This window comes from Anomalospiza imberbis, chromosome 23, assembly GCF_031753505.1.
Source record: "Anomalospiza imberbis isolate Cuckoo-Finch-1a 21T00152 chromosome 23, ASM3175350v1, whole genome shotgun sequence".
Lineage (NCBI taxonomy): Eukaryota > Metazoa > Chordata > Aves > Passeriformes > Viduidae > Anomalospiza > Anomalospiza imberbis.
Window position 1 is genome coordinate 1,999,107 of NC_089703.1, and position 27,971 is coordinate 2,027,077.

At 58.0% G+C, this 27,971-nt stretch overlaps 4 protein-coding genes across 6 annotated transcripts in view; 2 read left to right on the forward strand and 2 right to left on the reverse strand.

The window, feature by feature from the left end:
* Nucleotides 1-220: 220 nt before the first annotated feature.
* On the reverse strand, nt 221-5,257 carry CLCNKA (chloride voltage-gated channel Ka). Its single transcript, XM_068171371.1, has 19 exons — nt 5,125-5,257; nt 4,919-5,047; nt 4,665-4,793; nt 4,427-4,566; nt 4,262-4,339; nt 4,091-4,169; nt 3,895-4,020; nt 3,697-3,781; nt 3,516-3,617; nt 2,815-2,899; nt 2,571-2,732; nt 2,424-2,493; nt 2,063-2,173; nt 1,755-1,968; nt 1,539-1,672; nt 893-984; nt 730-813; nt 534-620; nt 221-375 (listed from the first exon to the last, which is right to left on the reverse strand). The coding sequence occupies exons 1-19, from the start codon at nt 5,243-5,245 to the stop codon at nt 337-339; spliced, it is 2,067 nt and encodes a 688-aa protein (XP_068027472.1). The 5' UTR covers nt 5,246-5,257; the 3' UTR covers nt 221-336.
* Nucleotides 5,258-5,726: 469 nt separating this feature from the next.
* Nucleotides 5,727-6,808, forward strand: HSPB7 (heat shock protein family B (small) member 7). Of its 2 annotated transcripts, none has more exons than XM_068171369.1 (3): nt 5,727-5,863; nt 5,947-6,080; nt 6,305-6,808. In XM_068171369.1, exons 1-3 carry the CDS (start codon nt 5,809-5,811, stop codon nt 6,488-6,490), a joined length of 375 nt encoding a protein of 124 aa, XP_068027470.1. In that variant the 5' UTR covers nt 5,727-5,808; the 3' UTR covers nt 6,491-6,808. The 2 variants fall into 2 exon arrangements, with proteins under 2 accessions (XP_068027470.1, XP_068027469.1); XM_068171368.1 differs by having other exon boundaries at nt 5,729-5,863; nt 5,944-6,080.
* Nucleotides 6,809-9,188: 2,380 nt separating this feature from the next.
* On the forward strand, nt 9,189-19,493 carry ZBTB17 (zinc finger and BTB domain containing 17). 2 transcript variants are annotated; one of them, XM_068171837.1, is made up of 17 exons: nt 9,189-9,338; nt 10,774-10,872; nt 11,325-11,436; nt 13,165-13,371; nt 13,531-13,713; nt 13,974-14,138; nt 14,217-14,333; nt 14,695-14,933; nt 15,026-15,168; nt 15,633-15,933; nt 16,358-16,445; nt 16,932-17,048; nt 17,128-17,248; nt 17,407-17,537; nt 17,615-17,830; nt 18,831-18,920; nt 19,114-19,493. In XM_068171837.1, the coding sequence occupies exons 2-17, from the start codon at nt 10,867-10,869 to the stop codon at nt 19,389-19,391; spliced, it is 2,514 nt and encodes an 837-aa protein (XP_068027938.1). In that variant the 5' UTR covers nt 9,189-9,338; nt 10,774-10,866; the 3' UTR covers nt 19,392-19,493. The 2 variants fall into 2 exon arrangements, with proteins under 2 accessions (XP_068027938.1, XP_068027937.1); XM_068171836.1 differs by having other exon boundaries at nt 13,974-14,333.
* A 3,990-nt stretch (nt 19,494-23,483) lies between these two features.
* Nucleotides 23,484-27,971, reverse strand: part of SPEN (spen family transcriptional repressor) — a 66,287-nt gene continuing 61,799 nt past the window's right edge. Inside the window, exons 12-15 of the mRNA XM_068171852.1 lie at nt 27,427-27,822; nt 26,561-26,755; nt 25,586-25,744; nt 23,484-24,621 (exon numbers count right to left, since the gene is read on the reverse strand). Coding sequence (XP_068027953.1) covers nt 24,490-24,621; nt 25,586-25,744; nt 26,561-26,755; nt 27,427-27,822 — 882 coding nt within the window. The 3' untranslated portion in view covers nt 23,484-24,489. The remainder of the gene's footprint in view (nt 24,622-25,585; nt 25,745-26,560; nt 26,756-27,426; nt 27,823-27,971) is intronic.

The window sequence follows — 27,971 nt, forward strand, 5'->3', positions numbered from 1 at the left end:
GTAATTTTAGAAGAGGGGCACAGGGGGAGGGTCGCAGAGACTGGGGCACATCAGTGCTTGTCCTGGGCAGTTTTGGGGTGATTCGGGCGGTTTTAAGCGTTGTTGTTGTTGGGTTTGGGAGGGGGTGACCGCCCCCCAAAGAAACCGGCGGGACTGGAGAAAGGGGAGGAGGAGGAGGAGGGGAGGAAGCACTGATGGGTCGATGTGTTTAATGCACGCTCTGCAGGCGAACCGGCACCCCCAGCCCAGACCCCCCACACCAGCTGGGGGGTCAGGACTCCCCTCTTTTCCTGGGGAACGTCCGTGGGGAGGGTCCCCTGTGGTCCCAAAACGTCATCACTTGGGGTTGGCAAGGTCCTCGATGGCTCTCCGCAGCTGGAAGGGGACAGAGGGGGTGGGACAGGGGCTCTCCCCCCACTTTCCCTTCTCCTTTTCCCCCCTTCTCCCCCCATTGCCCCCTTTTCCCTTTTCTGACCCCATTCGCCCCTTTTCCCCCTTTTCCCCTTTTCCTTTTCCCTTTTTCCCCTTTTCACCTCTGCCCTGCTCACGGCTCCCACCAGCTCCCCGGAGCGGGTGACAAAGACTCGCTGCAGCTTCAGCAGCTGGAAGAGGTGATAGGCCTGGGAAGGGACAACAGGGACACGTGGGGACAAAGCCACCTTGGCCGCGTCCCCTCAGTGTGACACCGACTGGGGGGGGGCTCCCAGGACACGTTTCACCCCCTTAAACCTGGTGCAAGGAGGTCCACGGGGAGAATTGGAGCATGATGGGCTCGATGGTGCAGTCGTCCCCGAGTGTCCCCACGGTGGCCAGCTTGTGGAAGGTGACATGTTAATTTTGGGGCAGAAAAGCAGCTTTTTGGGTATGGTAGGGTGTCCCCCACCCTGTTTACCTTCTCCCCTTGTGGGGCCTGAGGGTGCTCGTGGCTCTGGAGGAAAGTGACCAGCTGGGACCTGCTGACAGTGCCCACCAGAGTGGGGGACCCTGGAGAGAGGGGACAGTATGGGGCCGGTGTGGGAGTACCAGGGGGACACCAGTCTGGGAATAACAGGGGGAGGTACTGGGGACACCAAGGGGACATCCCATGGGGACAGCAGGGTGATGGTTGGGGACAGTATGGGAATTTCGAGGGGACACCCCATAGGGACACCATGGAGACAGAATGGGACTATTGAGGGAACAGCATGGGGACACCAAAGGGGATGGGGACAGCATTGACACAGTACAGGGACACCATGGGGATGGCATGGGGACACCATGGGGACAGTATGGTAATACTGAGGTGGCACCGTGGCAATACTGAGGGCACAACATGTGGGCACCAGTGGAAACAGGACAGCCTGGGAATAACAAAGAACACCATAGGAGCAGTATGGGGACACTGCAGGAACACCCCATAGGGACAGCGTGGCAATATCAAGTGGGCACTGGGGGGACACCCTGGGGGGACAGCATGAGGAGACACAGAAGGGCCACCACAGGGCCAGGGACTGGCCACCCTCCATGGTGACAGTGAGCCCCCAGGTCCCACATCCCACCTGTGCTCTCCACCACGGGGTACTCGGCATCGGCAGAGGCGTCCAAGGCCACCAGCACCTCCTGGAAACCGTCCCGCTTGGCCAAGGACACCACCCGGCGCTCCATGAACTCCTCCACCACCACTCGGTAGGAGCTGGCGAGCACAAAACCCCCCGAATTTCCATTGTTGCCCGGAGAATGCCCCCAAAACGTGGGGGTTTGGGGCGGGGGCTTACGCGATGTGCCGGCTGCGGATGGGGGGCAGGTAGGGCAGCTTCTTGACGATGATGCCAGCGTCGTAGAAGGACGGTTGGTTCTTCTGGCTGATGGCGTTAGCCACCAGCACGGCCAGCACGGTGGGCAGGAGGTGGCCCAGGTGCCCGGTGGCCTCGCACACCAGCAGGGCCGTGGACACCGCGTGGGTCACCGAGCCCGCGAACGCGGCTGCGCCTGGCAGGGAGGGGGGGTCAGGAGCTGGGGGTGGGTGTCCCCCACCCATGGGTGTCCCCATGCCCATGGGGGTGTCCCCCACCCCCAGACTCACCTGCCAGAGCGTAGCCAGCAGGAAGAATGGGCCGTGGGGGTCCCTCTGAATGGAGCCCCCGTGGGAAGAGCAGGGCCACCACCTCCCCTATCAGGCGCCCGATGGCTGCTCCTGAAATTGGGGGAGAAGGGAAGGTGGGGAGATCCCAGAAACCCCCCCCAAAAAATGGTGGAGGTAGGGGTGACCACCCTCCTGCAGCCATCCCAGAGCCAGATACCTCCCCTGTACCCCCCAGACTGGATGTACCCTCCCTCCAGGGCTGGATACACCCCCAGTGTCCCACTCCAAGGGCTGGATGAGCCCCCTGCACCCCTCCCCCGGCCTGGCTGTCCCTCCCCTGTCCCCCCAGCCCCCAGCTCACCATAGATGAAGATGGGCATGAAGTACCCGGCTGGCAGGGGCAGGGTGGTGGCCAGGATCAGCATCCAGAACTGGGGGGACACAGGGGGTCACCCCATGGGGACACTGTGTTGGGGGGCACGCCCAGAGACTGGGGGGCCATGGTTACCTTCATGACCAGGAAGAAGGTCAAGGTGCCGTAGATGGTGGCAGAGGGATGGTCCCACTCCTGCCAGAGCCCCCCAGGCTTGGCCACCCCCGAAGCGTTGGCGGCCAGCAAGCCCCACGTGCGGTTGTCAAAGAGGGAGATGAGATATTCCTTCATGGTGAGCTGGACGGATGGACAAATGGACACCCTGAGCCCCCGTGTGAGGTTTTGGGGTCCCCAGGGAGCCCCACATCTCCCCACTCACCCTGGAGGCCATGAACTGCCCCAGCCCGGGCGGGAAGGTGATGGAGGCGAGGAGCAGCACTGCCAGCACCGTGTACACGGGTTTGCTGCAGGGGGACACAGGGGCTGGGCACATGGGGACAGACAGACGGACAGGGGGACCCAGGGACACCCGGGGTGGATGGGGTTAATGGGCAGAGTGCATGGCGGGACATCGGAGCACCCAGGGTGGATGGGGGACATGGGGACACTCAGGGTGCATGGGGTGCATGTGGAGGGTGTATGGAGTGGATGCATGGGTGGCCAGAGTGCACAGGGTGGACATACAGACACTGAGAGTGGATGGACAGGGTGCAGGGGGGGACACAGGGACACCCAGGGTGCATGGGGGGACACAGGGACACCCAGGGTGCATGGGGGGACACAAGGACACCCAGGGTGGACGGGGGAGGACAGAAGGACACCCAGGGTGTATGGGAAGGACACAGAGACACCCAGGGTGCATGGGGGGACACAGGGACACCCAGGGTGCATGGGGGGACACAAGGACACCCAGGGTGGACGGGGGAGGACAGAAGGACACCCAGGGTGTATGGGAAGGACACAGAGACACCCAGGGTGCATGGGGGGACACTGGGACACGCAGAGCCTGCACGGCACGGACACACAGACACAGAGGGTGCAGGGTGCAGACAGAGAGATGGACGGACGCCCAGTACGGACTCGGTGGCCAAGAGCTTGGCCGTCAACCAGTTCCTCTTGACAGCCACCATCATCCAGCGCTGGCAGAAGAGATAAGCACAGGCCACGATCCCACAGATGGTCCTGTGAGGAGAGGGCAGGTAGGGAACAGGCAGGGCACAGGCAGAGCACAGACAGCACCCCAAAACCAGACCCTCCGTACCCCAAAATCAGAAAAAAGAAGGTCTCCAGGAGGTCGAAGGGAAAATCAATCTTGAGGTCACTTTTAAAAACAGCGGCAATGGTTTCTGGGAGGGGGGACAGGAATGAGGGTGTGGGTTTGGTGGTGAGCACCCCAAAAATGTTACAGGGGGGGAGGGTAGAGGGGAAGAGGGGGCACCTCCTGCCCACCCTGCCTTGCCTTGCTCGCTGTTGAACACGGCCAGGAGCCGAAACATGAAGGCGCCGCAGGTGGCGGCGAAGAAGCCGCGCCAGTAATCCCGCACGGCAAAGTGGGGGGACATCACCTCGATGCTGAAAAGCACCCCTGGAAAAACGGGGGAAGGGATCAGGGCGAGGTTTGGGGGTGCCCAGGGTGGGATTAGGGGGGTCCTCACCGCTGATGGGTGCCCCGAAGACTGTGGCCACCCCTACAGCTTGAGCTGCCACCAGCATCTCGTGCTGCTTGAACTTGTTCTGTAAGGTGGTGGGGGGGTTAGGCACGACCCCAACTTTTTGGGGGTAAAATCAAATCCCTCCATTCATTTCTTGAGCGGTGGCACCCCCACCTCATATTCCCTCGTGACCGTGGTCCTCATCTTCCCCAGATAGGCTGCGGCCATGGCAGAGAGGTGGACGTAGGGACCCTGGGGGGACACAGTGCTGAGCGGCCCCCCACCCCGGCACCAGCGGAAACCGCCGGGGATTTTGGGGTTCAGAAGGGGATCCCTCACCACTTTCCCAAGGAAAACGGTGCTGCCGCACGACAGGGTGCAGGTCAGCCCCACCACCTTGGCTCCGAAGTTCTGGATGGCGAGGTAGTCCTCCAGCACCACGCCCATCAGGATGGTCTTCAGCTCCGGGATGCCGGAGCCTGGAGCCGGGGGGGAGGAGCAGGATCCAAATTTTAGGGGTCCCTCATTACCGAGGGGACATTTTAGGGAGCCAGGGAGGCTGGGGTAACTGGCTCACCTCCAGAGTGTGGGGTGATGCTCTGGGAGAAGCCGGTGGAGAAGGCAGCCATTGCCGTGGGGAACAGGGTCCACGAGAGGTACTTGAGCACCCCGATGTCCCCGATCTCTCGGTACAGCCACGTGTGGGCTGGAGGAGAGGTGTCAGGAGGGGAACGCACGCCCCAGCACCCTCTTTTGCACCCCGAAAGATCCCCCCTGTATACTCCGTGAACCCCCAAACGCCGGTGGAGCCCCCCGGCGCCCCTGGTTTACCCGCGTGGAGCCTGGTGGTGATGATGTCCATGGTGAAGCTGATGGTGGCCATGAGCACCCCCAAGATGAAGAGGAAGTACCAATCCTCCCCGACGCGGAACAGCTGCCGCCTCACCCACTCCAAGCACCCTGCGAGGGGGGAAACAGGGTGCTGACCCCCCAAAACCCCCGCCCCCAGAATCCCCCTTTTTGGGTGGGGGTCTCACCTCGGACCCTTCTCCGGGCAGTGGGGCAGGGTCTCCAGCTGTGCTCCGACACCAGCACCCTCTCCTCCTCCTCCTCCTCTTCCTTCTCCCCCCGCAGCCCCCCGGGGACGGGGCGCTCCATCCCGGGGACGTTTTAGGGGACCTCACCCCCTTTTTTGTAGCACCCCCTGACCCGTCCTCCCGCCTCGGCCTCCGCTGCCCGACTGAGTTTGCAAACGAGCTCATTAAAAACGACCTTGACGAATCCGACGGACCCGCTCGGGCCGGAGCGAGCCGGGTTTCCTCCCCCCTCCGCCACCCTCCAGCTCCCAGTCCCAACGTACATCCCGCGGCGGGGACGATTTAATAAGTATTTTAATTAATTATCATGATTATTCCTTAATAACAGGCATCGCATTCCATGGTGTTGAGCTGGGGGGGGAACGGAGAGGGGAAAAATTTCCACCGTCTCCGGCGCAAGACCTAAATTTAGCCGGTTTTACGAGAGGTCTGGCAGGCGGCCGGGAGCCTTAACGAGGCTTTAAAAAGCTCGTCAAGTCGAAATATCCCGAAATAACCGATCCGGCGTCGCCTTCGCCGGGAGGAGAACGAGGAAGGGGGTTCCACTCTTCCCCCCGGCGGGAGCTGGGGCTCGCAGGTGGGGGCAAGCGGTGGGTGAAGGGGAAATCCTCGCTTGCCGGCACCATGGAGCTTTTTGGGAGCTTTGTCCGGCCCCACGGGGAGACCTTGGGGTTCCCAGGTGAGTTTGGGGCGCACCCGGGAGGTATTTGGGGGGGATCCTCGGCAAGCCGTGGCTGTGACCCCCCAAACCCTGCGCAGCAGCTCGCCCCGGTAACACGGGCGTGGTGAAGACCCTGGGGAACACCTATCAGTTCACGGTGGACGTCAGCGACTTCGCGCCCGAGGACATCATCGTCACCACCTCCAACAACCAGATCGAGGTGCACGCTGAGAAGGTGGGTGCTCCCTCCCTTCCCTGCTCACCCCAAAGCGAGGGACCCCAAAATCCTCACCGGGTGTGCGGGGACCACCCAGCTCCCACCCAATTCCCAAACAGCTGCGGCCACAACCCCAGCGGGGTTTAATTCACCATTAATTAATGGTGACCACAGGGAATAATGAGTCCCCATTCCACTTGCACCCCAAAATCGCCTCTTTTCACCCATTTTTTTCCTCCCAGTTGGCCACGGATGGCACCGTCATGAACACCTTCACCCACAAGTGCCAGCTGCCCGAAGATGTGGACCCCACGTCCGTGTCGTCCTCGCTGGGGGACAACGGGATGTTGACCATCCGGGCTCAGCGCCGGCCGGCCAAGCACTCCGAGCACGTCCAGCAAACCTTCCGGACTGAGATCAAGATCTGAGGGGTCGGGGGGCTCCTTTCCCCCCCTCTCCTTTCCCTCCCTCGCTAATTAAATGAGTGATTTGGGAAGGAGGTGGGATGTGGGGTAGGGAATGGGAAGGCTCCCTCCAGAGTGGGGTCAGACCTGTGCTGAACGCATCCCGTCACCCACCGGAGGAACTCCGGAGGGGAGTCCCAGCTCCGGTGATTTTTAGCTGGCACGTGTTGAGGGGGGAGATCCAGCGTGCCAGGAGTCCTGCTGGGAGCCAGGTTCCCTTCCCAACCCTCCGCCACAGCTTGTCTTTGTATATAGAGCTTGGGATAAATTATTGAGAACGTCTGACTGCCGCCTTCTCCGTTTTTTGACGTTTTCCTGATGCTTTACCCTCAAAAAGGGGTGTGGGTTCAGACCCGGGGGGTGCCTCGGTAAGGGATATTCCACCATCCCGACAAAAACCCGCACCAGGAGCCGCTCGGGCGCCCGCTGCCCTGTTTATTTCCAGCCCGGGGTGACTCATTTCTTCCCCGAAGCTCTATTTCGGAGCCATTCCCTCAGCTGTCCGGCTGCCGACCCACCTGGAAGGGCACCAAGCCCTCCTCCTCCCCTCGCCCACCCTCGCCCACCACCCGGGGGGGATGCCGCAAGGCCGGCACCGGGATGACGGCCCCGAACACAAGGGCTATTTTTTTTTTTTTTCTTTTTTTTTTTGGTGGGGAGAGAAAGGACCTGGCTGCGCGTCCCTGTGTGTACCCACAACAGCGAGGCGCCCGCTGGGGCGGCAGCGCCTGTTTATGGCCACGCAGCCCGGCTCGCGTTGCTGCTCCGCCCGGGCAGCGCCGGCCGCTCCAGACTGCCACCGGCGCCCTGGCAGCGGCCCCGGCACGGCCGCTCCACCCGGCGCTCGGCGCAATCCCCCTGCGGGAAAAAGGGTTAAAAGCGATGGGTGAGGTTGTGAAGGCTCGGGGAGCTCGGAGGGGCACCGTGAGAGCTCGTGGGGACCGTCTGTCCCCACGTCCCCAAAGCCACCCCGGCACGCAGCGCCGGTCACTGGTTGCCATCTAGTGGCCTTGGCCCAGGGAAGGTGCGGAGGAAGGAGGAGGGAAATGGGGAAAAACCGCTCTGTTTCTGCCCCGATCGCTTTGGGACGGGGGAGATGTGCAGAGGGCGAAGGGCCAGCTCAGCCCGGCCCCAAACACACCCCACAGCAGCTCGTTCGTGGCAGGAAAGCTGGGGGGAAAAACCAGGTTTTTGAGACGTGTTAAACTCTTTATCAGTTGTCTGGACAAAGGGATCGAGGGTACTCTTGTAGCCAATACAAAACTTTTTCACTTATTTATACATTAAACAAATAAATTAATGTTCATTGGTTCAAAGTCACATAATTCTCCTCATTAATTAGCATACTGTCCTCTGTTGGTTATTGATTTCTAAAATCCTTTTATCATCTTCTTGATATCTCCAGCTTTCCAGGCCGTGATCTCCTCTCTATTTTCTGGTTACTCCAATGTCCTTGAAGGGCCATAAATTTAGGATCCCAGATGTCCAATCTTCGAATGCCTTTGGCTTTATAGTCAGGGTTAGTTTTAACAAACTCGGGGTTGCGGTGATTGATGATCTGAGCAACAGGAGTCCGTGTAGAAACTTAACTAGTACTGGCCGAAAGTGGGTGCTGCTTGCAATTAGCTAAAGCAACTCATGAAAAATTAGTTAGGAAAGTTGTATTATTTCCAACAACCGGGAACCTTCCCCCTGACAGAAGGATGGAGCCAAGAGAACAAGTGACGGGAAAAGAGGAACGGCATCAAGTTGTGGCAAGGGAGGTTTATGTTAAATATACGGAGAATTCCTTCACGGAGTGGGTGGCCAGGCACTGGGACAGTGGCGGAATCGCCACCTCGGGGGTGTTTAAGCAGGGGTGATGTGGTGACTGGGAACACGGCTAGCGATGAACACAGCGCCGGCACCGGGACCTTCCAGCCTCACAGCTGCGCTCGGCCTCCTTCGGCCCCTCACGGCTCCCCTCGGCCCCTCACGGCTCCCCTCGGCCGCTCACGGCTCCCCTCGCCCCTCACTGCTCCCCTTGGCCCCTCACAGCTCCTCTCGGCCCCTCACGGCTCCCCTCAGCCCCTCACGACTCCTCACTGCTCCCCTCGGCCCCTCACTGCTCCCCTCGGCCCCTCACGGCTCCCCTCGGCCCCTCTGGGTCCCTCATGGCTCCTCTCAGCCCCTCAAGGTTCCCCTTGGCACTTTATGGCTCCTCTCTTTCCCTCCTGGCTCCTCTGGACCCCTCATGGCTCCTCTCCTTCCCTCCTGGCTCCTCTGGACGCCTCCTGGCTCCTCTCTTCCCCTCATGGCTCCTCTCCTCCCCTCATGGCTCCTCTCTTCCCCTCCTGGCTCCTCTCTTCCCCTCCTGGCTCCTCTCCTCCCCTCATGGCTCCTCTCTTCCCCTCATGGCTCCTCTCTTCCCCTCCTGGCTCCTCTCCTCCCCTCCTGGCTCCTCTCCTCCCCTCACGGCTCCTCTCCTCCCCTCCTGGCTCCTCTCCTCCCCTCACGGCTCCTCTCTTCCCCTCCTGGCTCCTCTCCTCCCCTCCTGGCTCCTCTCCTCCCCTCACGGCTCCTCTCCTCCCCTCACGGCTCCTCCCGGCCTCTCAGCACCGCCCCCCCACTGTCATGGCGGCGCCTCTGCGGCAGGAAGGGGCGGGAAGGTGACCGGGCCCCGCCGCGCATGCGCAGTGACGCCGCCGCCGCTGGGCGGGCCGGGGCGACGCCGCTTCCGCCCGGCGCCAAGATGGCGGCGCCCTTTGTCTGGTCGGTGTCACGGTGAGGGCCGCGGGCCGCGGGTGAGGCCCCGCCGGGCCCGGCATGGCAGGTGCGGCATGGGGGCCCCGGGAGAGCGCTGGAGGGGCTGGGGAGAGGGCTGAGTAGGACACGAGCGCTGGGAGGAGAGGAGGCTGCGGCCTGGCTCGCTGCCTGTGCGGTAACGGAGCCGCTTTGGGGGTCACACCGGTGCGCGGCCCCCGGTTCTTTGAGGGCAGGCTGTGGGGGGAGGGGGGCGGTCCTGCTGGCGGGCCCTGGGAAACGGGGGGCTGCTGGCTGTCGTGGGGGGGACGGGGAGTTGTCGCGGTAGGAACGAGGGGCTGCCGGATGTTGTCAGGGCTTGTTGGCTGCTGTGGGGGGAGCGGGGGCTCCTGGCTGTCCTGAGGGGAATGGGGGCGGTGGCTGTCCTGAGGGGAGTGGGGGCGGTGGCTGTCCTGAGGGGAGTGGGGCTCCTGGCTGTCCTGAGGGGAGCGGGGGCTCCTGGCTGTCCTGAGGGGAATGGGGGCGGTGGCTGTCCTGAGGGGAGTGGGGCTTCTGGATGTCCTGAGGGGAGTGGGGGCGGTGGCTGTCCTGAGGGGAGTGGGGGCGGTGGCTGTCCTGAGGGGAGTGGGGCTTCTGGATGTCCTGAGGGGAGCGGGGGGCTCGTGGCTGTTGAGAGAGGACCGAGCGGCCGCCGTGAGGGCACCGGGGGCTCCTGGCCGCAGCCGCTGCCCGGGGTGTCACCCCCAGCCGTGAGGTGACTCGGGGCCAGGCCGCGGATGGAGCCGTGTGTCCCCCGGGCTTGGGGCATCGCCGTCCCCTCGGGCCACCCAGAGATCCTCCGGGTGCTGGGGAATGGGGGGTCACAGCCCCGAGCCAGCTCCAGACACACCCCTGCACCTCAGGGGCGTGGAAAACCGCAAGGAAAAACGGGGTTTTCCCTTGTTCTGGCGAGGTGACAGCCCCTCCTGGCTGTCCGTGCCCTCTGCGGGCCGGCACGGGTGACACATTTCCTGCACCAGCCGCGTTTCCTTAGTTTTGTTTCTGCATCAGAGGCCTCTCCCGAGATTCCAGCCCTCAGCCAGCATTCCCAAGGGTATTTTTCCCCGAGGAGACACGGGTTAGTCATCCCTGGGCGCTGCAGACACAGGAGAGGTTTCAGGGCAGATCTCAGGCTCAAGTGATGTCTTGGGGTCCAGAGCAGCACGAGCACATCCATAAGCCTGAAATCCAAATAGCCAAGGCGTCCTCAGGATGTCTGTTCCCGGTGGGGCGTCCAGGATGCCCCTCTTCTCGTGTCTTTCTCGCTTTATTTCCTTTTCACCACAGTTTTTCCTCTTTGTGCTCATTTCCCCTCTCACCGCTCGCCTTCCGCTTCCGACCGCAAGCTCTGCAGCCCTTTCCTAGTCCATGATCCATATTATTATTATTATTAATACGATTATGATATGGAGCTGCTCTGCTCAGATCAGCTCCAAGCTTTATTTTTTTCATGAAAACCGTTGCAGGATCCGTTCCTGGAAATGAGGACAGAGCCCTGTGGGCAGAGGCAGCGAGGGTTGGGGCCGCGCTGTTCCCTGAGCTGACGCGCGAGGCGGGAGATGACGGTGGGTAGGAAACAAACCCCCTCTTCCCTTTCATCTTCCCAGCATGGATGGCTGGGTGGTGACAGCCTGGAAAGGCAGTGTTTAACTCACTGTTTTTTCCAATTTAGGGAGGTTTGGGGGTTTTTAATAGGTAGATGTTGTTGTGGCAGGGAAGGGGAGAGGTAATGTCGCTAATTAGCGAGAGTGCTTAGCAGAGCTCGCGTGGGAAGCTCCCTGGGACTGCAGCTGCTGTATTTATCTGCGTAGGGGACGTGGGTGGGCTCGTAATGAACTTCTGCATGATTAATTGGATAATGAGAGACTCAACAACCTCGTCGGGGGAGAGGTCGGGAGGGGAATCGTCTCCCCTGAGGGGAAATCAGAGGACGCCCAGTCCTGCATCAGGGATTTTGCACCTTCAGCACCCAAGACTGGAGGTTTAAAACTGAGTTTTTCCATCCCATTTTCCCCAGGATGGCTGCGCAGAGACTGACCTGAACACTTGGAAAAGGGAGATTTCTGGAGGAGAGACACAACCCTCTGGCCCTCGACCCTCCGGGTATCTCTGCTCGCCGCAGCACAGGGGTGAGCTCGGGCACCACTCCGGAGGGCTGGGTCCAGGTGTTTGGGATTGTCAGACCTCAGAGTCAGGGGTTTTAGTGGCTAAAGGTAACGTTGGCTGCTGGGCATGGGTATAGAGAGCTCATCCAAGCCTCTCCCTGCTGCGCTTCCAAGGGAGCTGGAACGTGACGTTACAGGGCAGACTACAGAAAATAGGAAGTTTTTTGGGGGAGGAGTTGAGTTTGCTGGATTTTTACTTCCTTCTCAAAGCTGAGGAGCAAAGCTGGAACAAGTCCACTCCTGGAACGTTAAAAATCATCGTTCAGATGCAAAGTGCCTCCCACAAATTCCCTAAAATACCCTTTTTTAGTGCATGGAACTGTCAGGATTCCTCAAGTCCTGCTGTGCAGAGAGCTCTCTGAACACGGACCACAGCCTTGTTTATCCTACAGGGAAAATGCTCCCCCTTTTCTCCAGAGCTCTGCAAACCACACTGGGCCATGCTGTGCAGTATCTTCACCCAAGTACTGTTTTTTCTGGCTGTCAGGGATGTATTTTGGGACAGGCTGGGGGGGTTTGGAGAGCTGGGGGAAAGCCAGGGCAGGGAGTTCATTGCAACGACAAAATGGAGTGGAATTTCCTCTCTCTGTGCGTGATCCAATGCTGTCAGAGAGGTCCTGGCCTCTCATCCACGCTGGGGATGCCCATGGACGCTGAAGGAATCCTGGGGAGGAAGATCCTTCCCCGAGTGTTGCTGGCACCCACAGCTGACAGGAGGAGGCTCCCTCTGACCACTGATCACTGGAAGGAACCAGGGCTGGAAGTGCCTCGTGTTGTGGATGCAAACCTCTCACTTGTTCCTGACTGGAAACTCCTGATTTAAGAGGTGACGAAGTGGAAAAACAACTTCCATGGGCTGGAAACTTTCACAGGCACCGAGCAAGGAATCCTGGAGTCTTTCCCCAGCTGTAACCTTCCTGCTGCAGCGACCAGACCTTTGGAGACTTCCTGCATGAACAATAACTGGATAGTCCCTGTTTCCTTTCTGCTCCCTCCTTGCCAATCCCTTGAAACAATTCCCAATTCCCTTCAGCACCGGAATCATTGTTGGAAGATAAAGCCAAGTGAAAACCCTTCATTCACCCTACGGATGCAGCTCAGGAGAAAATCCACAGTGTGGCACTTTGCTGACAAGGACCTGCTGGAAAATTGGGGTTTTGCCATGTTTCCAGCAATTTGCAGCATTCCTTAGGCAGAGCTGTGCTCCAGGCGTGGAGAACTCCCTCCAAACACATAATAAAATATAAAAATTCCTCGGTATCGTGACACGAGCAGCTGGAAGAGCAGGAGCTGGAAGGTTTGGATGAACGCTCCCATGCTGTGGCCTTGGCAGGAGCTGTGACACAGTGGAGGGACGATGGCACTTGTGTCTGCAGAGGCGACAAGGCTCCTACTTGCTGCTGGGACCAGCTGAGGGGCAATAGCTGTGTTCTGAATGTTGTCATGGTTGCTGAAACCATCATGGCTGTTCCATCAACTCCTCCTGGCCCAGTGCTGGAGTCGTGGCTGTTCTAGGAGAGGGTTTGGGGTAGGATTTAGCCAGGAGAGGAGCTGAAATTCACGTTTTCAGGCTGTATTTGAACCACGAGGGCAGTCAGGTCATGTTTTGTGATCTCTCCTCCTCCACAACCCCTTCAGTGGTTTCACCACACACCTCACCCCCACCCCTGTGGTGTTTTTTGCCTCCCACAGCCATGGATTTCCCGCAGCACAGCCAGCAGGTGCTGGAGCAGCTGAACCAGCAGCGGCAGCTGGGGCTGCTCTGCGACTGCACCTTCGTGGTGGACGGCATCGACTTCAAGGCCCACAAGGCCGTGCTGGCCGCCTGCAGCGACTACTTCCGCATGCTCTTTGTGGACCAGAAGGACGTGGTGCACCTGGACATCAGCAACGCCGCAGGTAAGCCTGGGGTTTTTATCCAGGATCCCTCCCTGCTCCTTAAACATTACAGTTCCTTGCTCGGGCTTTGAGGGAGGCTCTTCAGCTTGTTATTTTGAGTTTCAAAATGAAAGAGTGAAGGGTGAGGGCTCATTTCTGGTTGTGTCACCTCCCCTGCAGGCCTGGGCCAGGTTCTGGAGTTCATGTACACGGCTAAGCTGAGCCTGAGCCCCGACAACGTGGAGGACGTGCTGGCCGTGGCAGGTTTCCTGCAGATGCAGGAGATCGTCAGCGCTTGCAACGCACTCAAATCTCTCTCTGTGCCCCCAGAAAATCCCCCTGGGGTGGACCAGCAGCAGATTGGTACGTACCCTCCTGGCTTCCCCTCACCCAGGCAAAGTCAAGATTTACCCACTTGTGCTTCGTGCAATCCAAAATGTATCCACTTCTGCTCCTTGGCCACCTTGCAAACCCAGTTCCCAGGTGCATCTGGTGCGCCTGGATAGGGTTTTATCCCCTTGGGCAGCACCAGCAGTTGAAAAATTGCTATTTCTGTGAATTTTGTGGGATTTGAGAGTCCTGCTGGCAGCAGCAGCTGGATGGTTTCACTTGTTCCCTTGCAGGAGCCGACAAGGTAGTGGCCGATGACAAGACATCGGTGGTGGCAGAAGCTCTGGGGGAGCCTGACAAAGCCAAAGCAGCTGCTCCCGACACCGAGGAGAAGGAGGAGAAGCCAGAGGCTGCGGCACAGCCCGAGGCACCTGCGGAGCAGCCGGCTGGCCAGGAAGGTGAGCCAGCGAAGGGTGACAGCCTGGGTCCTGCCGTCACCCCCAGCACACCCTGTCCTGACACTCCGGTGCTCACAGGGACAGGCGCTGCCATCCAGGAGGATCCCAAGGCCGACGTTCCCGGGCTCCCGCAGCCGTCGGAGAGCGCGGTGGGCAGCGACAGCCTGGCAGCCACGGACACTGCCGGGACAGGAGGTGCGTTGGGACAAAGGGGCTGGGACAAAGCTGGGCAGGGCTTGAACCCTCGTTATCTGTGGAATTAATTGTGTGAGTTTTGTGAGGCACAGATCCTCTGGGAGCATGGTGAGGAGAGTTGGGAAATTCTCCTCTGCCTGCACAGGCTTTGGGAATTCAGGGCTAATCACCTGCAAATGTAAAGTGATTCCAAGCAAAGGTGATGATGGGTGAGCTTCCCTTCCACTCAGATGTTTCTGTGATTTCCCTGGGGACAAGGGATGCCTAATCCCAGTATCCTTAGGTTAGGAAATACAGGTGGATTTTGTGCCTCTGCTGCCACTCCCAAATTTGAGCATCCCCATTTTCTACCGTCCTGCAGAGATGAAGCCGGAAGGGAAGGAGGAAGAGGGGGAGATGATAGTGGAGGAGGAAGATGAGGGTAAAATCCCCGAGGAGGAGCCCACCCAGTTGGAAAATGGGGAAAACACTGAGGATAACGAGTCAGGAAGCACGGATTCCGGGCAGGAGAACTCAGGGGAGCCGCGCCTGCTGCGCTCCGGCACCTACAGCGACCGCACCGAGTCCAAGGCCTACGGCTCCGTCACACACAAGTGCGAGGTGAGGCCGGCCAGGCCCCTGGGCAGCAGCTCCCGGTGTCATTGGGTACCTCAGGGACAGCAGGGTGACAGTGCCTGTCCCTCCATCCCTAGGACTGCGGGAAGGAGTTCACCCACACCGGGAACTTCAAGCGGCACATCCGTATCCACACCGGAGAGAAGCCCTTCTCATGCAGGGAGTGCAACAAGGCCTTCTCCGACCCGGCCGCCTGCAAGGCCCACGAGAAGACACACAGGTACAGGTGGAGCTAGGGAAAGACACCTGGAAAATGTGAGGTTTGCTGGGAATGGTTGGATCCTTTGCAAATCCACCGGTGTGTTGGGGTATCCGGGAGGAGATTTGTCTTTCTGCCTCTTCCACAGTCACAGAATAGTCCTGAGTTGGAAGGGATCCACAAGGGATCCAACCCTGGCCCTGCACAGACACCGTCAGAATCCTATCCTGTGTCTGAAAGCATTGTCCAGATTGTTCTTCCCTTTCGTGTTGTTTCATGGAGTCCCCATCCCTGGAAGTGTTCAGGGTTGGATGGGGCTAGGAACAACCTGGTCAAGTGGCAGGCAGGGTCTGGTGGAACAAGATGAGCTTGGAGATCCCTTCCAACCCAAGCCATTCTGTGATTCCTGGATCTGGCTGGGGCTGACACTCAGACTGGGGCAGTGAGACCCTGGTGCTGGGTGTAACGTTCCCCCCTGGTCCCAGCCCGCTGAAGCCGTACGGCTGCGAGGAGTGCGGGAAGAGCTACCGGCTCATCAGCCTGCTGAACCTGCACAAGAAGCGGCACACGGGCGAGGCCCGCTACCGCTGCGAGGACTGCGGCAAGCTCTTCACCACCTCGGGCAACCTGAAGCGGCACCAGCTGGTGCACAGCGGGGAGAAGCCCTACCAGTGCGACTACTGCGGGCGCTCCTTCTCCGACCCCACCTCCAAGATGCGCCACCTGGAGACACACGACACTGACAAGGAGCACAAGTGTCCCCACTGCGACAAGAAGTTCAACCAGGTGTGATGGGGAGCGGGGAAGCTGGGCCAGTGTGGTCCTGGAAGGGAGATTTGTCGTTGGGATGCAGTCTGGGGCTCCCAGAGCTGTCCTGGGATGGTGGTGTGTCCATGAGGTGTAGCTGGGGGTCCCAGAGTGGTCCTGAAAGGGTGGATTATCCATGGGATGTGGTTTGGGACTCACAGAATGGTCTGGGGATGGTGGTGTGTCCATGAGGTGTAGCTGGGGGTCCCAGAGTGGTCCTGAAAGGGTGGATTATCCATGGGATGCAGCTTGGGGGTCTTGGAGCTTGGGAAGAGTGGTTTATCCATGAGGTGAAGCTTGGAGGTCCCAGAGACCACTCCAAAAGGGATCCACGGGGATTCGGGTTGCTCCAAAGGGAGACGAGGTGGTTTCGGGCTCTCTCCATCCTGTTCTCCATCCCCAGGTGGGGAATTTGAAGGCTCACCTGAAGATCCACATCGCAGATGGGCCCCTGAAGTGCCGGGAGTGCGGGAAGCAGTTCACCACGTCAGGTAACATGGAGGAGGGGGGCTGAGGGGCAGAGTGGCAGGACTGGGATGGTCTGGGGGGAGCAGGGAGTATCCTGAGGCTGGATCAGAGCCAGAGGAAGGATTTCATCCTGGCTTTACGGTGCTGTGGTTGTGCTGCATGAATTCCTTGTTTTCCCCATGGAGCCACGCCCTGGAAAGGGGATCCTCATCCAAATGCTGGAGATAGGGATGTCTCCTCCCATCTTCTCTCAGCCTGCTGCAGGGCCAGAGGGTTGGAATGATCCCAATGGAGTCTTTTGATCCCCTCAAACACTGGGTGCTTGTCCTGGCTGTCTCCACTTCCGTGGTATTGCCTGATCCCAGGCATGGTTCAGCCAACTTCCCTTGATCCCTGTGCAGTCCCTGCTCCCTGAATAGCACCATGCTTTCCCAGGGGAGATTCTGGGTCTGTGGGAAGGAGGAACAGGGGAGGAGGACCCGGTGTCCTTCAGCCTGCCCTGCTCCCAGGTAACCTGAAGCGGCACCTGCGGATCCACAGCGGGGAGAAGCCGTACGTGTGCGTGCACTGCCAGCGCCAGTTCGCCGACCCCGGCGCGCTGCAGCGCCACGTCCGCATCCACACCGGTACGGATAACGCTCCTGCCTCCCCGAGGGTTCTCCTTCCCCTCGTGCTCCCCACCCACCTTCTCCTGTGGTTCCCCAGGAGAGAAGCCGTGCCAGTGCTTGATCTGCGGGAAAGCCTTCACCCAGGCGAGCTCCCTCATCGCCCACGTGCGCCAGCACACCGGGGAGAAGCCCTACGTGTGCGAGCGCTGTGGGAAGAGGTGAGGATTCCCCTTGGGAATACCGGGAGGGGCACTTGGGTGGAATATCAGGGGGCACCTCCACTCGCCCTCTGCAGCCAGGTGCTGTTCTCTGGAGGGAGGGTGGAGGTGCCAGGGTGACACCCTGGATTGTGGTGACCGTGGTCTCGTTCCCCAAGGTTCGTCCAGTCGAGCCAGCTGGCCAACCACATCCGTCACCACGACAACATCCGGCCCCACAAATGCACCGTCTGCAACAAAGCCTTCGTCAACGTGGGCGACCTGTCCAAGCACATCATCATCCACACGGGTGGGTACCTCCCAGAGCCCTGCACCTCCCCTGGGCATCGCCCCCTGGCTCACACCCCGTTCCCTGTCCTCTCCCAGGGGAGAAGCCGTTCCTGTGTGACAAGTGCGGGCGTGGCTTCAACCGCGTGGACAACCTGCGCTCCCACGTGAAGACCGTGCACCAGGGCAAGGCTGGCATCAAAATCCTGGAGCCCGAGGAGGGCGATGAGGTCAACATCGTCACGGTGGCGTCCGATGACATGGTGACATTGGCCACCGAGGCGCTGGCTGCCACCGCTGTCACGCAGCTCACAGGTGAGCTGGGGGCCCACGGGGTTCCCAAAGGGAGTTCATCCATGGGGGGCAGCTTGGGAGCCATCCAGAAGGGAAGGTTAGCGGTGGGGGGCAGCTGGGAGATCTTGGAGTTGTCCTGAAATGGAACCTTATCCATAGGGAGCAGCTGTCTGGTCCCAGAGTTGTCCCCAGAGGGAGGTTCATTTATGGGGGTTCAGCTTAGGGGACTCAGGAGGCATCCCAAAAGGGAAATTTAAATTTACCCATGGGAATGCAGCTTGGGGGTCTTGGAGGTGCTCTGTAAAGGAGGTTAATCCATAGGGTGCAGCTTGGAGGTCCCAGATGCCATCCCAAAAGGGAGATTTTATCCCTGGAGAGGAGCTTGGGTGTTCCATGAGTCAGCCCGAAAGGAAAACTTACCTGTGGGGAGCAGCTGGAGGGGCCTGGAACTGTCCCAAAAGTGAGGTTGATTTATGGGGGTGCAACTTAGAGGTCTCAGGAGCCACCCTAAAAGGGAAGCTTCTCCATGAGATGCAGCTTGGGCATCCCAGGACTGTCCTAAAAGTGGGGTGGATCTCCAGGAAGCAGCTTGGGGTTCCAGGAGACACCCCAAAAATTAGATTTTTCTGTGAGGGGCAGCCTAGGGGATCCCTAGACCCCTTCCAGAGAGGAAACTTATCCCTAGGGAGCAGCTTGGGTGCCTTGGGGTGGTTCTGAAAGGGAGGTTTATCCATGGGGTGCAGTTTGAGGGGCCCGAGAGTCACCCCAAACGGGAGATTCATTTGTTGGGGGACAGTTTGGGGCTTTTCCATGGGCTGCAGCTTGGAGGTGCTGGAGCCCCCAGAGGCGCTGGAGATTTATCCAGGGGCGCAGCACCCAGGTCTGGGCAGCCTCACATCCCGCTGGAGCTGCTCCCAACCTTGACACTGGGCAGGATCCACGGTCGGGGGGAATTCCTGCCCAGCCAGGCCCTTCTAATGTCCCTGTCCCCCTGATGTCCCTGTCCCCCCCGTTCCCACAGTGGTGCCCGTGGCGGCTGCGGTGACGGCGGATGAGACTGAAGCGCTTAAAGCTGAGATCACCAAAGCGGTGAAGCAGGTGCAGGAGGCAGGTGAGACCGGGAATACCGGGAATACCGGGCTGGCTCCTCCCATGCCACCACCCCAGCACCTCTGGGAATACCGGCCGGCAGCTCCCATCCTGTAGAATTGGAATGTAGATTTGTAGAAAATTCTATTTCCTACACCATCGCAGCACCCCAGCGCCTCCCCCATGTTCGTGTGTGTTTCTGTCTCTCCCTGCAGACCCCAACACGCAGATCCTTTACGCCTGCGATTCCTGCGGGGAGAAGTTCCTGGACGCCAGCAGCCTGGCGCAGCACGTGCGCATCCACACGGCCCAGGCGCTCGTCATGTTCCAGGCGGAGCCCGACTTCTACCAGCCCTACGGCGCCGCGGGCTGGCCGGCAGAGCAGGTCATCCCCGCCGGGGAGCTCCTCTTCCGCCCCCGCGACGGCCCCGAGCCGCCGCCGGCCGCTGCCCCGGCCCCCCCGGCCGAGGGGCCGCCCCCGCCCCCCGAGTGACCCCCGCCCCCGCCCAGCCTTTATTTAAGAGACAGCTCGGAAATGGTGTAAAAAGTGTATTTCTGGAAGGAAAGAGATGGAATAAAATGCAGTATTTTGTAAGGGTTGGTGCTCGGGGAGGGGGCTGCAGCTTCCTGCCCAGGGGATGTTTTGGGGTTCCTGCAGAGCTGGAGCCCAGTGGGGGGGACTGAAAGACTCCAGTCACTGCTGAGAGTGTGGTGTGTTAAAAGAGATGAGAAAGGATAAAAACGGTGGTTTAAGGTTTTCAATCCCACCCAGAACAGCAGATGGGGATTTTTTGGGGTAAATCCCAAGAAGACCCTCACCTGCTGACCCCCACCGAGGGAGGGGTGTGGAGGCAGGGGAGATGCCCCTGTTTGGGGTAAAATCAGGAAAACAGGTGCTGCTGGATGGAGGTGAGGCATGGGAGCCTGTCCTGCCCACCTGGGGTCTGGGGCACAGCTGGGCACACCCACAAGGGACCCCCAGGCCCTGCAGCTGGGAGGGGTCTGGGGCTCTCAGGGGCCGTGTGTCCATCCTTTATCCCTGTCTGTCCCTATCCCAGGGGGGAAGTGCTGGCTCCAGCCTTGTCCCCTCCTGCTGGGGCTGGGAGCTGCAGGACCCCCAGCAGGTGCGAGGGGCAGGAGCCCCAAAATCTGCCCCTGTCCGAGTGTCCAGCTGGACACTCCTCCCCTGCTCCCCAGGGTGGGGAGGGAAGGGAGACACGCGCGGGCAGGGGCACGTCCAGCCGGGACAGATGGACACCGAGATCGCTGCAGGTCCAGCTGGACACGTGGAAAGCTCCGTGGATGGTTGGACAGTGGCAGAGACACGTGGACGGGTCACCTTTGGGCTGGACACAGTTTCATGTCCAGTTGGACACCTGGACACGTGTCTGTCCATCCATGTGCCCGCCTGTGCCACCATCCATGGGTCCATCTGTCCTCCTCCCTGCTCCCCAGCCTGGGCAGGGGCTGGAGGATTCAGGACAGGCTGTGATTTCCAGCCAGACACATGGACAGGGCTGTTGGTGGTTGGATGTTCACTGGAAATGGCTGGACGGACGGACGGACAGGCAGATGGACACAGGGATGGTTTGACAGGCAGACACAGACAAGGACATGTCCAGCTGGACACACGGACAGTTCTGTGGATGGACACCTGGCTGGTTACATTCACAGCCAGACAGAGGGACAGTTGGACAGACAGTTGTACATCCAGCTGGACACACAGACATTGTACATACAGACAGACAGATACCTTCCTCCTCCACCCATGGCCATAATTGCCCCAAAAATCCACTTTTCACCCCAAAACCCCCTCTCCAAAAAACAGTGATTTCACACCCCACAGCCCCATGTCCGTCTGTCCGGGCCCATCCCCGTGTCCATCTCCAGCCCAGGCTCTGAGAATGGGGAAGGGTCCGGCCCGATCCCGACCCCAAACCCTTGGACGGTGGGGGATGGGGTGGGGGCGGGGCAGGGGCGTGAGGGGGGCGGGGCAGGGGTGTGAAATCGCTGGTTCTGGAGCGGGGGTTTTGGGGCAGAAAGTGCATTTCTGGGGCATTTATGCCCGTGGGTGGAGGAGGAAAGTGTGGCTGGGCAGGTGTCTGTCCATCCGCCAAGCTGTGTGTACAGTGTCCATCTGGACGTACAATGTCTGTGTGTCCGGCTGTACGTACAGTGTCCAGGTGGACGGACAGCTGGACGGACAGCTGGACACTCATGGCCATGGGGATGGATGGACATGCAGCTGGAGAGACAGACAGGAGCACGTTCAGCTGGGAATGGGGATAGTGGATCTGTCTGATGGACAGAAGAACAGGGGAGTGTCCAGGTGGACAGATGGACATTGGACATCCAGTTGGACAATTGGACATTGTACGTCCAGACGGACAGATGGACATTGGACGTCCAGTTGGACAATTGGACATTGTACATCCTATTGGACACATGGACATTGTACATCCAGATGGACAATTGGACATTGTACATCCAGTTGGACAATCGGACATTGTACGTCCAGACGGACAGATGGACATTGGACATCCAGTTGGACAATTGGACATTGTACATCCTGTTGGACACATGGACATTGTACATCCAGATGGACAATTGGACATTGTACATCCAGTTGGACAATCGGACATTGTATGTCCAGATGGACATTGTATGTCCAGTTGGACAATCGGACATTGTATGTCCAGTTGGACAGTTGGACATTGTACATCCAGATGGACAGTTGGACATTGTACGTCCAGACGGACAGATGGACATTGTACATCCAGATGGACAATTGGACATTGTACGTCCAGTTGGACAATCGGACATTCTACGTCCAGATGGACAGATGGACATTGTACATCCAGTTGGACACATGGACACTGTACGTCCAGCTGGACAGTGTGCATTCAGTTGGACAGCCAGACACTTTCCTCCTCCACCCATGAGCATAAATGCCCCAGAAATGCACTTTCTGCCCCAAAACCCCCCACTCCAAAACCAGCGATTTCACACCCCTGCCCCGCCCCCCTCACGCCCCTGCCCCGCCCCCACCCCATCCCCCACCGTCCAAGGGTTTGGGGTCGGGATCGGGCCGGACCCTTCCCCATTCTCAGAGCCTGGGCTGGAGATGGACACGGGGATGGGCCCGGACAGACGGACATGGGGCTGTGGGGTGTGAAATCGCTGTTTTTTTGGAGAGGGGGTTTTGGGGTGAAAAGTGGATTTTTGGGGCAATTATGGCCATGGGTGGAGGAGGAAGGTGTCTGGCTGGGCATGAGCATGTCCAACTGTACAGAAGGAAATAATTTGTCCATCTGGACGTCCATCCATCTGTTCATCCGTCGGTCGGTCCAAGCCTGTGTGTCCAGCTGGATGTACAGTGTCCGTGTGTCCAGCCGGACACTCCCTGTTCTGTCCGTCTGACAGATCCATGGGACGGGTGGGTGAAGGGGATGGGCCTGGGTGGACGGACATTGCACAGACAGCTGGACACACGGACAGTTCACACCTGGCCGGACACACAGGCAGTGCCCCCAGCCCTTGCAGCACAGCCCAGAAATGCCCCTTTTTACCTCAAAGGCACCACTCAGAAACCAGCAGGGTCGGGCCCTCTCCCTGTGCCCTGGTGTCCGTCTGTCCAAGCCCCATGCGTGTCCGGGGTCTGTCCGTCGGTCCTGCCTCAATCCCCCCTCCCTGGGGGGGGAAGGGGGAGAAGTCCAAGGCCCCACCCTGACCCCCCCAGTGGGACTTGGGGGTCACTGTGGGGTGTCCCTGGCCAGGCTCCCAACACCCACCTCCGTCCTGGGGCACCAGCAGCCCCTTTTTGTCCTGGTTTTACCCCAAAACAGGCTCCATTCTGCCCCCCCACCCTCAGCCCGGGGGTGCAGGGCGAGGGTCTCCCCTGCTTTTGGAGGCCACCCCCCAAATTCTGTGCTAAACCTCCTTTTTTTACCACATCTGCTTGATTTTAACCCATTTACACCAGCCTTGATTAGGCTTCCCACTTGCACCTGGCAGGGATTTGGGTGGAAAAGCAGTGAAAAACATCAACTCTGGCTCTTGCATTTCCACGCGTGATGAATGTCAGTAATCCAGGGATTTCAGTGAGGAGTTGGTGAGTGGTGAGATTAAAAGTGGGGGCAAACCCTGTGATTTCAGTTTTCACAAGTATTTACGAGACAGCGGGGAAAATCAAGAGAAATTGGATTTAGTGGGATGAAATGACTTTTTTCCCCGGTTGTTTTTGAAGGAGAGGTGGGTGACCCCTCCCCGGCAGCCCAAGCTCCCCTTCCCCGCTCCCCCTCCCCACGCCGAGGGACGAGGTCGGGGCGCCGACGTGTTTTGTATTTTTTAATAAAGTTCGTAATCCAATGGACACACAAAACAAAACTGCGCTGAGAAAAAAAAAATAAACCAAAAATAAACCAAAAAAAAAAAAAAAACCAAGTTCCATAAATTAATTAAGTGTTAGGGGAGGCGAGGGGGGCCAGGGCAGAGTCTTTGTACAAGTGTATAACACTTCCACAGCTGATGAGACGAGGGGATGTTTAAATGAAGCGCACTTACAAATGAGTGACAATACAAAGTCTGAGTATGAAAATAAGATTTTTTTTCTCTGAAAACACATTTTTGGCACAGATTAAAAAAAAAAGTATGTTGTGGGGATTTGATTTTTTTTTTTTTAAAGTCAGTATTATATATATTTATATATATTATATATATATTTATATATACACACACCCACTGAGTTCTGCATATCCCACCAGGAAGGAAAAAAGCTCTCCCTTTTGTTTTGTTGTTTGTTTTGTATTCTCTTGTTTTTCAGTGTAAACTGTACATCCCAGATGAAGAGAAGACGGCTGCAGCAGGGGCAGGTGGAGGAAGAGGAAGGTTCACATCCGGAAAAAAATACCCCCCTCCCCCCCAAAAATAAACAACCCCAAAAGAAGGAAAAAAAAAAACCAACAAAAAACCCAACGAAACAACCAATAAAATAAAAAATGACTGTGAAATGCTCCTTGACCCACAAATCTCAGCAGAGTCCCTGCGGAACGTCCACGGCGCGGTCAATGTGTGTCAAGACATCCAGAACGTCACAGCGTCTCCAACTGTGCAAAGTCCGAGTCACTAATTTAGTGCAAAGGCAGTTCAGGTTCTTTTTTATTTTTTTCCTTTTTTTTTTGTTAAAAAAAATAAGCCATCCTTTTCTCTTTTTTTTTTTTTTCCTTTTTTTTTTTTTCTTTTTTGTGTGTTTTTTTTTCCCCAAAAAGGAGGCACGGGAACCCAAGCCCAGTCCACCTGCTGAGTGCATCAGTTGTCCATAAGCTAAAGCAACATGTAAACATCCAAGGTTTGATCGAGGCCGGTCGGGCAGGAGGCTGGTTTCTGGCAGCATATTTCTTGTTTCATAACCTTCTCTCCTTCTTTTGAATTAGTTTTATTTTAAAATTAATTTTTTGTGTGGTTTTTTTGTGGGCTTTTTTTTTTTTGTTGTTGTTGTTGTAGTTGTAGTTGTTTGTTTTTTGCTGCAGGGCCTTGGAAAAATTAAAAAAAATAAAATTAAAATAATAAAAAGTCAGTAACTGGTAAACAGCTCATACCGACGCGATGACAATCATCAGGTGAGGAGAGATGTTGGAGATGCTGGCGAGGAGGTCTGGGGCCAGGCGGGACAGGTGGCTTTCCGAGAACTCGCAGGGTGGGAAGATCTGCAGAACGTAGGCAGGCTGCAGGGAGGGAAAAACCACGGATCAGAGACAACCCACGCCCACAGAGGTTTAAAAAGGGGACATTTCGGCGATGTTAAAGGATCCTAAATCTTGGGTAAGAAAGAAGCCGTGGGTTTTGTTTCCCAGGTGAGGAGTTTTCCACACCACACGCTGATTTTGCTGGGAAAGGCAGAAAAATTCCCATTAATTATCATTTCAGCGGTTGCTCCGAGCGCTGGGCTCATTCTGGGCTCTTTACACCCAGAATTAAATTGCACACAGGTTAAACTGCAATCAGTGCAGCAACACACCTGGAATAAACCCTCCACGGCACCAAATGCATTCTGCAAGAAAACACCAGCTGTCCTGGAAAAATCGGGATATGGGGAAGAAACCAGGACTCTACTTCAGAGATAAAGAGCTGGGAAGTGCTTCTCAGCCCAAGATGATGAACTGGGAACACACCAAACACACATTTGGGGTTCTTTTGGCTTTGGGGTCACTTTCATAGATCCCATCAATAATTTATGGATCCCATCAATAATTTATGGATCCCATCAATAATTTATGGATTCCATCCATGTGTTGGATGGGTGATGGAAATGTGGGGGTTGTTTGACCAATAACCCCAGGCAGCTCCCACAGAAGCCCGAGCTGCCTGTGCCTTTGGGACTGGTTTGGTGTCCCTGTGGCTCTGCAGGGGTTCTGTGCCCATGCCTTTGGGACTGGTTTGGTGTCCCTGTGGCTCTGCAGGGGTGCCATGGCTGTGCCTTTGGGACTGGTTTGGTGTCCCTGTGGCACTGCAGGGGTGCCATGGCTGTGCCTTTGGGACTGGTTTGGTGTCCCTGTGGCTCTGCAGGGGTTCTGTGCCCATGCCTTTGGGACTGGTTTGGTGTCCCTGTGGCACTGCAGGGGTTCTGTGCCCATGCCTTTGGGACTGGTTTGGTGTCCCTGTGGCTCTGCAGGGGTGCCGTGCCCGTACCTGGTTGGAGCCGGGGTTGGGGACGTTGATGATGCCTGCAGCCTGCTTGGCCTGCAGGTAACTGATGAAGGCGGCCTTGAGCGACTCCGTCTGACTGACCACGTCCTCCTGGTCCCGGCCGCAGGGCAGGGCCAGCAGCAGGCAGTAATCGCTCTCCACCTGCAAGGGAAGGACACGCTCAGGGAAATGCTGGTGGGGGGGTGTTTTCCAGCTATCCATGGGGGACAATTCTCACTTTAAACTCAGTGATGTTACAATTTGTACCCCAGAGAAGCTGTGGCTGCCCCATCCCCAGAAGTGTCCAAGGCCAGGGCCAGGCTGGACAGGGCCTGTAGCAACCAGGGATAGTGGAAGGTGTCCCTGCCCATGGCAGGGGGTGGGATGGGCTTTAAGGCCCCTCCAACCCAAACCAGTCTGGGATTCTGTGATTCCAATACTTGCTGAGAGCTCAGCTGTGGTGGAAAAGACTAAAAATGGATTTTCATGGCCACCTGAACTCCCTATCCTACTCAGGCACACTGAAGCCAGCAGGAGTTTGTCCCCGGGCTCAGGGTGACTTAGAAGTTTCCCAGCTCTCACTGCCTTTTCCGTAAGTGCAGTGTAAGAGCTATTATTCATCACCTGCAATGTGTTACACTCCCTGGGTTGGAGGAATCAGTGCTAATAGCAGGATCCCAAAACAGAACCATAGGGATCTCCTGGACTGGAAGGACTCCAGGGGGATCAAGTCTAACTCCAGGCCACGTACAGGATCCCAACAATCCTTCCCTGTGCATCCCTGAGAGCGGTGTCCAAAAACTCCTTGGGCTCTGGCAGCCTTGGGGCCCTGCCCATTCCCTGAGGAGCCCACGCGACAGAAGCCCAGGTTTTGGGGAGCCCTGATGGTTTCCAGCCCCGCAGATGGCGAGCCTGAGATACCCAAACTCCGGCTCCGAGATTCCCAAACTCCCTCCCTGCCCCAGCCCGGGCCCTCACCATCATTCTGCGCGCGACGCCCTCGAGCTGGGAGGCCTCGAGCCGCATGCGCTGCGCGATGCGCAGGGGGGGCCCTCCCTCGGGCGCCGGCAGCGACCGGTGCGCCAGGACGTTGTTCCCGGACACGAAGTGCAGCTGCACGGCCGCCGTGTCGTTCTTGAGAGCCAGCAGACCCTGCCAGACAATGGGGTATTTCTGGGGAGAGAGGGAGAGAGTATTACGGGCAAAGCAAGGAGAGTGGGATCTGAAATGCTGAGCTGTGCGGCTGCCACCGCTGCTTCCATCGGAGGTTTAAAGGCTCAGCAGAGATGTAGCACCAGATCAACCCTCTGCAGGCCAGCCTTGGGTTACATCCTGCTAAATCAGGAATTCAGTCCTTTTCCTTCCAGCTGGGTGGATCCCATCATCCCAACCCCTCGGCCGCCCACCCAGCACAAGGCTGTTTCTGAACGCCGTGTTCCCTTTTACAAATGGACAAACCGAAAAACAACTGCTCGAGGTTATATGGGAAACATTTGGTGCTGAACAAAACTCTCAGCTCCTTGATGGCATCTGTTCCTCCCTCCTGCCTCCCTCCTCTTCCTCATTTTCTACACTTGAGAGTTTTTTTTTTCCTTTTTATTTAAATGAATAATACACCAACACTCTCCCCTGCCTATGAGGAAACACTTTCCAGGAAAATGCTGACTTGCAAAACTGACTTGGAACACTAAACATGGCTAAAATCCATCAGGGACAAAACAACCCAAAACCCAAACAATGCCTTTCCTGCATCTGAAGTTTCTGATGCAAGAAAGGTCAGATTTGGTGCTATGGCTGAGACAGAACCAGGTAATTTCCCGCCGGATCAGGAGCATGACACTCACTGTCAGCAGCTGGACCATGTCCACAGGTCTCTGGGACACAGGGTGAGGGGATGGCTCCTGCTTGAGCGTGGACTGGGGCTCCGGGCGGCTGAGGGGCGGCCCCGAGGTCGTGGGGATGAACATGGATTGCTTGGGGACTGCCTGCGGCTGGTGCGGCGATGGAAGCTCCTGCTTCATGGAGATGGCGACGGGCGAGGGGTAGGAGGTCTGGCTCGTGTCCCCTTGTGCCCTCTGCAGGTGGACGTGGGGGTCCATCTGTGCCGTGTGCCTGTTCACAGGGGCGTGGTGACTCTGCTCCGGCCCCGCTGCCGACGGGCCCTTGGGATCCTGCGGGATCTGAGGGGTCTTGCTGCGGACTGGCTGGCTGGGGTGCGAGTGCTCGCCCTCCGGCAGACCCTGGGAAGCAGGCAGGGGGGAAAGGAAAGATGTTTGGGCCGAGGGTGCATTATAAGGCTACCAGGACGCCATGAGATTCCTGGTGGAGACATCCGTGTCACAGCAGCAGCCCTGCTGCGGCAGCACCTGTGACAGTCTCCCATTTCCAA

Coding starts and splice junctions, on each gene's coding strand:
- HSPB7 (XM_068171368.1), top strand. CDS start 5,809: ATGGAGCTTTTTGGGAGCTTTGTCCGGCCCCACGGGGAGACCTTGGGG. Junction 5,864..5,943: donor GGAGACCTTGGGGTTCCCAG/GTGAGTTTGGGG, acceptor AACCCTGCGCAG/CAGCTCGCCCCGGTAACACG. Junction 6,081..6,304: donor TCGAGGTGCACGCTGAGAAG/GTGGGTGCTCCC, acceptor TTTTCCTCCCAG/TTGGCCACGGATGGCACCGT.
- CLCNKA (XM_068171371.1), bottom strand. CDS start 5,245: ATGGAGCGCCCCGTCCCCGGGGGGCTGCGGGGGGAGAAGGAAGAGGAG. Junction 3,618..3,696: donor TTCTTTTTTCTGATTTTGGG/GTACGGAGGGTC, acceptor CTCTCCTCACAG/GACCATCTGTGGGATCGTGG. Junction 2,733..2,814: donor GGCAGTTCATGGCCTCCAGG/GTGAGTGGGGAG, acceptor CCATCCGTCCAG/CTCACCATGAAGGAATATCT.
- ZBTB17 (XM_068171836.1), top strand. Junction 13,714..13,973: donor GGTGGACCAGCAGCAGATTG/GTACGTACCCTC, acceptor GTTCCCTTGCAG/GAGCCGACAAGGTAGTGGCC. Junction 14,334..14,694: donor GGACACTGCCGGGACAGGAG/GTGCGTTGGGAC, acceptor ACCGTCCTGCAG/AGATGAAGCCGGAAGGGAAG.